This window comes from Physeter macrocephalus, chromosome 20 (assembly GCF_002837175.3).
Source record: "Physeter macrocephalus isolate SW-GA chromosome 20, ASM283717v5, whole genome shotgun sequence".
Lineage (NCBI taxonomy): Eukaryota > Metazoa > Chordata > Mammalia > Artiodactyla > Physeteridae > Physeter > Physeter macrocephalus.
The window spans coordinates 77,109,546-77,120,743 of record NC_041233.1 but is presented as its reverse complement, the minus strand read 5'-3'; the positions used below and the strand labels follow the sequence as shown (position 1 = coordinate 77,120,743).

Below are 11,198 nucleotides of genomic sequence, written 5' to 3'. Positions count from 1 at the left end.
TCGGGCAACTGTACGGTTTTGTGTTTGACCTAGAAGTAACATGATGTGATTTCAATTTTCACATGACCACTCTGGCTGCAATGTCCAAAATATATTGCCGGGGAAGGGAGGCTATCATAATAATCCAGACGCTGGATGACAATGGTTTGAAGTGAGATGGTGGTAGCGCTGGAGGTTAAGAAGCAACTGGATTCTGGGTACAAGAGAAGACAAATTTAATGAAAAATCATGGAAAGAAGAAAAAAGTCAACATAAATAATAGTGAAAATGAACTACAACTAACCTCAGGGAAGGAACTAACCTTTCTAATCATTATTCTTCAATTTGTTCAATCTTCCAGGTTCAAAACTGGGATTTTAATCTGTCAGAAAGCTCCTTCTACCACACTTTTTCCAAACTCAGCAAACAGAACTGTTTCCTGACAGTTGCACAGGCCAACAACATTGGAATATTCTTGATGCTCCCTTTGATCAGTCAGCACAGTTTTCAAAATATATCCAGAATCCTACAACTCACCATCAGCATACCCATCACAGTGGTCCAAGCTATCATCATCTCTCTCCCAGATCACTGTAACAGCCCCTAACTCAAGGGGTCTGAACTGTAGGCAATTCTGCCCCATGGGTCATTTGGCAAAAATGAGACATTTTTGAATGTCACAACTGGGGGTGGGGGTAGGGTGCCACTGGTATTTAGTGGTCAGAGGCCAACGAAGCTGCTAAACATCCTACAATGTATAGGACAGCCCCTCACAGCAAAGAATTATTCCCCCCCCAAATGTCAATGGAATGAGGTTGAGAAACCCTGTGTTCCCACTTCTGCTTTTAACCCTTTCCCTGCCAAATCTATTCACAACATACCAGCCAAAATTGTCACGCCAAAACTTAAATTTAAATCATGTTGCTTCTTGGTCAAATCCCAAACCTTACAATGACCTGACTCCTTCATTTCCTGCTGCTGTCCCATTTGTTCACTCTGCTACAGCTACACTAGTCTTTTTTCTGCTTCCTGGATACCCCTATCTCATTCTACCTCAGGGGCTTTGCACTCACTCTTCCCTTTGCCTGAAATGCTCTTCTCCCAGAAAGCTGCAAGGTTTACTCCATTATCTCTGCTCTAGATGTGGTGATGTGTGACCCAGACCTCCCCTTGCACGACTGATTGCATTATTATCCCAGCTGCTGGGGAGGTTGTCAGGTGACAGCCCTCTCCTGGAATTATCCTTCATGGAAGAGTCTCATCACCCAAGGTCAATCCTCCTTTTCTGGGCAAACAAGCATTCAATGCCTGGTCAATGTAGATGAATAAAGGCCCACATCCTTCAATCCAACCTGAAAATTCCAAAGGATCATCCCAGCTTCACAGTGCCCTGTCAGGGGAGAGGGTGTTAACTGAGGCTCGGTCGTAATGGTACCCCAGCCTGACTACTTCCTCTGTCCAACCCTGCTTCTCTCTCTTCCCCGATAGGTGGTGATCTTGAGAGCACTCCCTAATAAACTTCTTCCATGTTCATCTCAGTCTTACACTCTGCTTCCCTAGGGACACCACCTGTGACAAACTCTTTTAGGTTTTCACTCAGTGCTACCCTCTCAGAGAATCCTTCCCTTCTAACCCTAACCAGAATCGCCTGGAACTTGACCATTGTTTGGCCAATTGGGGAGCCTTTGAGAACTCCTGAAAGCAGTTTCAGAGGAGTTATAGGTGAGCAGGGTTCCAGGCTGCAGGGATTGGCAGAGTGAGAGGGAGACAGGCAACCCAGAATACCCTCAGAGCCTCCCTTCTGCCTTGTGGAACGGGCACCTGGTGGAAGGGACTGTGTTCCTTGGCACATTCCACCTTCTCCCTGGTGATGGGCAGCTCTGCTCGGATCGAGCTTCTCCATCCCCCCACCAAGAATCTGTTGCCCTGGGAGATCAGAGGTGGTGCCCCATTCAGCCTTCAGGACTAAACACCCAGAGTAATCCTGGAGCCAGAGAAGGAACTCTGTATAAACCATGGTTTTTTCCAGGGCTTCATACCAACAACTGTTTATAGCATTCATCAAACACAGCAAAAACATCTTAAGTGTTGGCAAGACATCAGATTGAAGACGGCCTTGTCTTTCATGGGTGCTTCTGAATTAGAACCTAAAACTTTTTAAGACCCACTCAGTCACATTCAAGCTTACTCTCTTGAGCATCGAGTCTAGAAAAAAATCAAAACAACCATTCGCTCATGGCAGCACTAATTGGACGTGGCATCTTATTACTCTGTAGTAAGGTTACTTACGCACTTTCTTGAGTTCTTTAATCAGTATACGCATAGATTCCTATCTGTCTTTTACCATATTCTATCACCAGTGGTTGCCTGAAGATCTTGGAACATCTTGCATCAGAGGAGATGCACATGCGGTCTTAATCGGGATTTCTGTGAGCTGGAAAGGCAAATGTTGGTGCTGCTTACCGCCAGGGACTTGTTATTGGGCTTCTGTCTGCCATGTCAACAGCAATGTGGCCTAGGAAACATGTGTTTTGGTTGGAAGGCAGCCTTGCTAGGAGCCTTTGAGATTCTTGCCTAGGGCATTGGACTACCAGTATTTCATTGCTGCTACAGAAGTCCCCCCAGACCTTTGGCCCATAAGATCTCTGGCATTATGCTGCAGAACTTCCAGTATCAGTCCCTCCAAGAGGTGGATGAATCTCAGATTCACTGGTTGGGTGCATTCTATTACCAGCGAGCTGCAGGTGAGGAAATTGAAGCACACAGAGGTTAGGAGTCTTGGATAGGGCCAGGCGCCTGGTTAGGGGCAGAGCTGAGACAGGCATCTTGACTTTCACTTAGACCTTTCTTCTCACTTAGCACTCTGATACCCGTGGTTGACTTACTTGGAAGGGCGGGGAGCGGGGGGCGGGTGTCGTAAGGCATTCATTTCACTGGGCATAAATTCCCTCGTCCACCAGTGACGTCAAGTCAGAAGAGGCCAGAGTGCTATTTTCAAGGCAGAATGCCAGCCGCAAATGAAATTAGCCTTGGGCAGGAAAGCCAAATAATGCGATGGACTGTCTCACCCATTTCCCAGATCTGCCCACGACGTGGAGAGATGAGGTGATTTGTACATTTGGGTTGAGCAGTGTCGGCTTAGCTATTTAGTGTGTCTCCCCCACCGCCAGCCTTTTTCCAAAATTCAATACCTTGAACAGTCCCTTAGGAATAGCAGTCGCCAAATATAGTGGTGCTTAGGCGGGCACCTCGAAGAAGGGGGTGCATCTGACGCTGGTTGGAGGGAGAGTGGGGACCGAGGCGAGGCCCCGCTCCGCCCACTTTGGGCTTGGGACCCGGGACTCGGGACCAGGGTGACCGCATGAGAAGCGCAGGACTGCAGACCCCCGCCGGGGCCGGGAGCAGTAGAGAGGGCCGACTCCCGCCTCCTAGAGGCGCCAGCCCGCCCGTCCGCTCTGCCCGCCCCACGTCTCTATGGCGGCTCCGAAGGCCGTCCGGGGCAAGGAGCGAGATGAGCGAGGGCGCGGACGACGACGGCGGGGCTGGGGCCGCGGCGCGGTCTCGAGGGGGCAGTCCCGGAGGGGATGGCTTCGCCCCGTCTGCGCTGGGCACCCGAGAGCAGTGAGTGTGGCGCAGGGCAGGGAAGGGTGAGCGGCGCTGCCCGGACTGGGCCGCAGGAGGGGAAGGAGAGATGGGGCCTTGGCGTCCCCGGAAGATGGGGAGAGCTTAGGGGGCGTGACGGGAGGAACCCTAAAGGGCCGCCTTGGACGAGGGCCCGGGGGGTCGTAGGGATGGAATCCCGAGGGACTACACTGGCGGCTGTAAAGAGGCCTTTCAAGGGGTTGACGTCTAAGGGGCCTGTGGGGTGCGGGAAGGGGTCTAAAGCTCTTGGGGAGGTTTTTTTAGGGGTCTTGAACCTTTCGGGCGGACTTGAAGAAAGGGAAAGTGGGCGGGGCTGACGAATAGGGCTGGTGGGCGAGGGTAGGAGGCCGGAGGAGAACTGCCCGGCTGGGGAGCTGAAAAGGTTAAGGGGACGAGGGCAGGGACGTGGAAGCTGGAAGGGGTTGGGGGGGGGATGGTCTGAGGAGCGAGCGAGGAGATAGTGGGCATCTTGGAGTAGGAGAAAGTGGTCTGATCTAAGCAGACGCTCAGCAATTATTTAATGGATTAATAGATGGATGAATGAATGACTGTGGGGAAAGGTAAGAATGAGACGTAACTTGGAGGGGGAGAAGGGCTTCTAGAGACATGAAATAGGAAGAGACGGCAATTGATGGAGGAGTCCTTAAAAGGAGTGAGAGTAAGTCTTAAAACTTAACCTTTAAGCGGAGCTTATTTTTGGCGAATTCCATTGTGAGTAACCACCTAATTGGTAGAAAATTCTTGTGTCTACATTTTAGACTGAAAAGTGCTGTAATGACACTATCTATGCCTTTACAGTCAAGTTTTGGATTTCTGTTTGCGACTTAGGGATCCTTGGACAGATACGTCTTTGTATTTTTTAAGCTAAAACATAACACCGTTTTAAATGTCAGGCATTGTTGTAAGTGCTTTACATGTATAAACTTATTCTTTCTTTCTTTCAGCACAAGGATGTTAAAAGATTGAGCGATGTGCACTTATCAACACTAATAATGTTTTCAATTTCTGTCATAACTATCCCAGTAATGTATTAGAAATATACCTTTAATTCATAATACAGTTTAATTGAATAATTTGCTTTGCATTTGATTATTCATATAGTTGGGATGCTGTCTATGAGAGAGAACTGCAAACTTTCCAAGAATATGGAGATACAGGAGAAATCTGGTAAGTTAGAAAAAGTAGTGGGATTACGATCCAGAAGATTGTGTAGGTGTGTGTGTGTCTCTTAAGTGCTTATCCCAGAGAAACCCTCGAAATCTTGGGAACCTTGGACTGATTCTGGCTTCAGTGGGTAGATTGAAAGAATCTCTCTCTTTTCTCTTTTAATGGCCCAGATATAAATTTGATGACAGTATTAGGAAATAACCCTTATTATATAATTGTCCTTTTTCAATAAGCAATGCAGTTTTGAGCCACCAACATGTACAAGTGTTAATGCTGATGTAGAGAAACATTAATAAGTAACATACCAACCTTATCTATTCTGTTCTATTCTTGGGGGTGTTTTCTTCTAAATAATAGTATTGATGAAGGTTAAGCAGTTACAGATGTTATTTCTTACTTTCAAAAAAGACTTAATTGAGCAAACTGAATAAGCTGCTTAAGTGGAATGTAGTTGTAACCTTTGTTCTCTATCCCTCTGTTATTTGATTAACTGATTCTCTGTTTCTAATAGGTTTGGAGAAGAGAGTATGACTCGACTAATAAGGTGGATGCAGAAACACAAGATTCCATTGGATGCTTCAGTGCTTGATATTGGAACTGGAAATGGTGTTTTCCTGGTTGAACTTGTTGGTACTATTAGTATTCATGTGTTAGAATCAAATTTAAAAATGAAATTAAGAAAAAAATCTTGCAATTGAGGATACTAGCAATCTAAATCCAAAGTAGTAAAGCAGTCGTACCACTTACCTTGAGAAGTCACATGGTACAAAAGGGAGGCTGCATGGGCTGTGAGAAAGCACTAAATGAGAAGCCAGGGGATCTGAGTCCTAGTCTTGGCCCTTCTTGCTATTGTCTCAACCTTGAGCAAGCCATTTTTTTTTTCTGGACTTCAGTTCGTTCCTAAAGATTTTGACTAGGTGATTTCTGGTTTCTTCTAGCTCAGAACTCTGGAAATCTGTACGTATAAAAGGAAGATGATTTTTTTACATTTCCAGTAGGACATATATCCCTTTTCTTAGGTGAGCATATGGTTTTTGAAGAGTGTTTTGCATATGGTTTGGAAAGAGCATTTTGTCCATGGAACTGAGTTTTGGTACAGGTTCTACTACTAGCTAAACCATCACTGTTAATGCCTGTAGTGTATCATTGCTCTGCCAAGTGCTGTGGAGGAGGTGTAAGACTTAGGCTTCATCCTACATGGTTTTACTGTTTCAGTTTGTAAGGTTGTATACCTAACAGTGAAACGTGCTAAGTGACTATCACCTGTCAAGCCTTGTGGTAGGCACTGGCAGTATGAAAATTTAGACCTTGTGCTTGAGTTGTTCACAGTACAATAGAGGATAGACTGACATAGACATAAATAGCTAATGCTGTAGCTTGATGTATGCAATGATAGATATACTGAGTATAGGAAAGGGAGTGATTTGGGGAAGAGGGATAGGAAGTGTCTTGGGGGAGCTAATATCCAAGTTGGGTGGAAATTGTGTTGAGTGTGGATAGAGTGTAAAGAGGGAGAGAATTTCAAGAAGTGGAAACATTATCTAAAGGCATGAAGGTTCTGGCCCTATAAGTAATTTGGTAAATTAGAATATAAAGTGTATGTGTGAGATAGTCAGAGATGAGGTTTAGATTAAAGGTAGGAGCCATATCATATGCCATGCCTAAGAGCTTAGATTTTACTCTTAGTCTATGGGGAGCCATTAAAATGTTTGAAGCAGTGAAATGTGATTAGAAAAAATTGTAATAAATTTTTTTGAAATGAGTTACAGCATAAGTACATTAAAGTGCGCAAACCAAAAGAGTATGGCTCAGTGAATTATTACAAAGTTGAACACACCTATCACCCTAATCAAGAAATAGAATATTACAGACTCTAGAAGAGCCCCCCCCCACCCTTAAACTCCCTGCTAATCCTCTCTAAATTGCTCCTCCTTCCTCTCTAAGGGTAACTACAAGGAGTTTTAACATCATTGATTAATTTGTCTGTTTTGGATATATAAATGGAAGCCTTCAGTGTGTTCTTTCTGGTGTCTTTCACTCAACATTCTGTGAGATTCACTCAACTTGTACATAGCAGTTCATTCGTTTTTGTTGCTGTATATGACTCCTTTGTACAATTATACCACAATTTGATTTATTCATTCTGTTGTTTACCTGTAGATACTTTCAGATTCTAATAGCTCACTTATAGAGGTTAATGATTTATCCTTTGAGACTAATAGTTTAACTATAGATTCTTTTATATTTTCTACATATATAATTATGCAAACTATAAATAATGATAGTTTTATTTCTTCCTTTCCAATCCTTTGTAACTCTTCCCCCCTTATTACACTGTTTGGGACCTTTGGGAGAATGTTGAAAAGAAGTGCTGACAGAAGGCATCCTTGTCTTTTTCGCTCGTTTCAGAGAATACGTTCAGTGTTTCACTGTTAGGTATGATGTTATCTTGTAAGTTAGTTTTGTAGATAACTCTGTTATCAGACTTCAGAAGTTTCCTCCTGTTTCTCCTTTGCTAACGGTGTGTGTGCATGTGTGTTGTTGATTAAATGTTTTTCCTGTATCTGTTGAGGTAACCATATGAATTTTTTCCTTTATTCTATTCATGTAGGTGAATTACATTGATCATTTTCAACTGTTAAGTGCATTTCTGGAATAAACCCAACTTATATATATATTACTGGATTCAGTTTGTTAATATTTTGTTTAGGATTTTTGCAACTTTGTCCATGAGGGAGATTGTCCTGTAATTTTCCTTTCTTGTAGTGTCCTTGTCAGGGTTTGGTATCAGGTTATGCTGACATCATTAAACGAGAATCTATTTTTTGAAAGAGTTTGTTGACAATTGTTTTTTCTTCCTTAAATGTTTGGTAGAATTCACTGGTGAAGCTACCTAGATGTGGAGTCACTTTGGGAAGTTTTTTTCTTTTTTAATGTGAACTTACTGAATAAAGTATAACATCCATGTAGAAAAGTGAATAGGTCATAAGTGTTCAGCTTTTACAAAATGAACACTTGTGTGTAACTCACCAACCTGATCAACAAATAAAACATTATTAATACCATAGAAGAAGCCCCCTTGTGTCCCCTCCCACTCATTCCCTCCTGAAGGTAATGATTATTTTGACTTCTGTCATCATAAGTTAGGCTATTTTTCATTTCAGCTGTACTGGTTTCTCATTGTGGTTTAATGACTAATGATGTTGATTACCTTTTTTTTTTTTTTTGCGGTACTCGGGCCACTCACTGTTGTGGCCTCTCCCGTTGCAGAGCACAGGCTCCAGACGCGCAGGCTCAGCGGCCATGGCTCACGGGCCCAGCCGCTCCGCGGCATGTGGGATCTTCCCGGACCGGGGCACGAACCCGCGTTCCCTGCATCGGCCGGCGGACTCGCAACCACTGCGCCATCACGGAAGCCCTGATTACCTTTTCATGTGCTCATTTGCCATCTGTATATTGGTGAAATGTGTGTTCAAATCTTTGGCCTATTTTTAAATTGGGTTGCCTGTTTACTTATTAAGATTTGAGGATTCTTTATGTATTGTGGATATAAGTTCCTTGTCAGGTATGTGATATGCAAATGTTTTCTCATTTGTTCGCTTGGTTTTTTTTCATTCTCTTTAACAATATCTTCTGAAGAGCAGAAGTTCATTTTTATGAAGTCAAATTTATTAATTTTTTCTTATATGGATCGTGCTTTTGTTGTCATATTAAAGAACTCTTTGCCTAACCTAAGGTCACATAGGTCTTCTAGGTTTTCTTCTAAAAGTTTTAAAGTTTTACATTTTACATTTAGATCTATTATTTGTTTTGAATTAATTTTTGTAGAAGGTTTGAGATACTCGTTGGGGTTGTCTTTTTTTTTTGGCATGTGAATGTTGAATTGTTCCATCCGTCATTTGTTGAAAAGATTATCCTTTTTCTGTTTCATTGAGTTTTGCCTCTTTTTGACTTGATATGAATAGTATCTTTGGGTATATACTTTTTTGATATGGTTTCTTTTGCTGAGCATGGATTTGTTAGGTTTATCCATGGTCTTTCATATTGTGTGTAGCACTAGAGTGCTTCATTTCATTGTGGTTAGTACTGTACTATATGCGGGGCACGAACCCGCGTTCCCTGCATCGGCAGGCGGACTCGCAACCACTGCGCCATCACGGAAGCCCTGATTACCTTTTCATGTGCTCATTTGCCATCTGTATATTGGTGAAATGTGTGTTCAAATCTTTGGCCTATTTTTAAATTGGGTTGCCTGTTTACTTATTAAGATTTGAGGATTCTTTATGTATTGTGGATATAAGTTCCTTGTCAGGTATGTGATATGCAAATGTTTTCTCATTTGTTCGCTTGGTTTTTTTTCATTCTCTTTAACAATATCTTCTGAAGAGCAGAAGTTCATTTTTATGAAGTCAAATTTATTAATTTTTTCTTATATGGATCGTGCTTTTGTTGTCATATTAAAGAACTCTTTGCCTAACCTAAGGTCACATAGGTCTTCTAGGTTTTCTTCTAAAAGTTTTAAAGTTTTACATTTTACATTTAGATCTATTATTTGTTTTGAATTAATTTTTGTAGAAGGTTTGAGATACTCGTTGGGGTTGTCTTTTTTTTTTGGCATGTGAATGTTGAATTGTTCCATCCGTCATTTGTTGAAAAGATTATCCTTTTTCTGTTTCATTGAGTTTTGCCTCTTTTTGACTTGATATGAATAGTATCTTTGGGTATATACTTTTTTGATATGGTTTCTTTTGCTGAGCATGGATTTGTTAGGTTTATCCATGGTCTTTCATATTGTGTGTAGCACTAGAGTGCTTCATTTCATTGTGGTTAGTACTGTACTATATGAAAATACCACAATTTATTTATTGATTTATTCTTTCATTCATTTTATTCATTCATTCTCCTGTTGATGGTCATTTGACTCATTTCCAGCACTGTGTTATTATGAATACTGCCAAACAGTTTTCCAGATTGGTTGCAGTAGTTTGTACTCCTACTGGCAGTGTGTGAGAATTCTAGTAGCTCCACATCCTTGCCAACACCTGCTCTTGTCAGTTTATCCAATTTCAGTGATTCTGGTAGGTGTGTAGTGGTATCTTGTGGTTTTATTCTCATTTCCCTGATGACTAAGGATATTGAGCATATTTTCATATGCTGTCTATTTGGCTGTTCTTTTTTGTGAAATGCCTATTCAAGCTTTTGCCTATTTAAAAATTGGGTTGCCTTTCTTTTATTGATTTGTAGGAGTTTTTTTATATATTCTGTGTATGTAACCTTTGTATCTGGTGTGTCGCTTGTCTCTTCACTTTTGTAATAGTATCTTTTAAAAAATATTTATTTATTTATTTGGCTGCGCCAGGTCTTAGTTGCAGCATGCAGGATCTTTCTTGCCGTGTTTCCTTGCGGCACACGGGATCGTTTTAGTCGTGGCATGCGGGATCTAGTTCCCTGACCAGGAATCGAACCGGGGCCCCCTGCATTGGGAGCTTGGAATCTTAACCCCTGGACCACCAGGGAAGTCCCTGTAATAGTATCTTTTGATGAACAGAAGTTCTTTAATTTTACTAAAGTTTAATATATCATTTTAAAATGGTTAGTGCTTTTGAATATTGTGTAGTAAATCTGCCTACCCAGAGTCAAAAAGATATTTTCCTGTATGTTTTTCTAGAAACTTTGTCGTTTTCCTTTTCACATTTAGGTCCCAATTAATTGCTGTGTATGTTGTGAGGTAGAGTCAAGGTTTATTTTTTTTTTCCCTATGAATGTTCAGATAACCCAGCATCACTTATTGAAATGTCTGCTCTTTCCCCCACTGCACTGTAGGGGTGCCTCTGTCATAAGTCCAGTAATGGTATGTGTTTGGGTCTGTTTCTGGATCCTCTGTTCTATTCCTTTGGGTCTGTTTGTTTATCCTTATGCCAGTGCCAAATTGTCCTAATTACTGCAGCTTTGTAAGTCTCCCCAGTTGGTTATGTAAGTTCTCCAACTTTGATAGCTTTTCCATTGTTGTCTTGTATGTTGTTAGTTAGCGCTTTGCATATTTATTTAAATTTTAGAATCATCACTTTTCAGGAAAAAAAACCCACCCTGGGATTTTGATTAGGATTGTATTGAATTTAGGGATCCGTTTGAGGAGGATTTACATGTTTATAGTATTGAGTGAATCCGTGAACATGATGTATTCCTCCATTTATTTAGTTCTTAATTTTCTCTCAATAGTATTTTGTCTGTATAGAGATTTTCTGTACAGAGATCTTATATATTAGGTTGGCCAAAAAGTTTGCTCGGTTAATGAATACATTGTTCAATAAAGTTCTTGGTGAAAATGAAAAATGTGTCTTATTTTTACTTAAAACCGAACAGGGACTTCCCTGGTGGCGCAGTGGTTAAGAATCCGCCTGCCAATGCAG

The 11,198-nt window shown here is 41.7% G+C and overlaps 1 protein-coding gene across 3 annotated transcripts in view; it reads left to right on the top strand.

The window, feature by feature from the left end:
- The first annotated feature begins 3,253 nt into the window (after positions 1 to 3,253).
- EEF1AKMT2 (EEF1A lysine methyltransferase 2) overlaps positions 3,254 to 11,198 on the top strand; it is a 202,441-nt gene continuing 194,496 nt past the window's right edge. For 2 of the 3 annotated variants that reach the window (XR_008616176.1, XM_028481374.2), the window contains exons 1-3: positions 3,254 to 3,600; positions 4,723 to 4,788; positions 5,300 to 5,414. Coding sequence is in view for 1 of the 3 variants with exons in the window: in XM_028481374.2 (XP_028337175.2) it covers positions 3,341 to 3,600; positions 4,723 to 4,788; positions 5,300 to 5,414 (441 nt within the window). In the remaining 2 variants the exon portion in view is untranslated. Of the gene's footprint in view, positions 3,601 to 4,722; positions 4,789 to 5,299; positions 5,419 to 11,198 lie in introns of all 3 variants that reach the window. The other variant, XR_008616178.1, reaches the window with a different exon arrangement.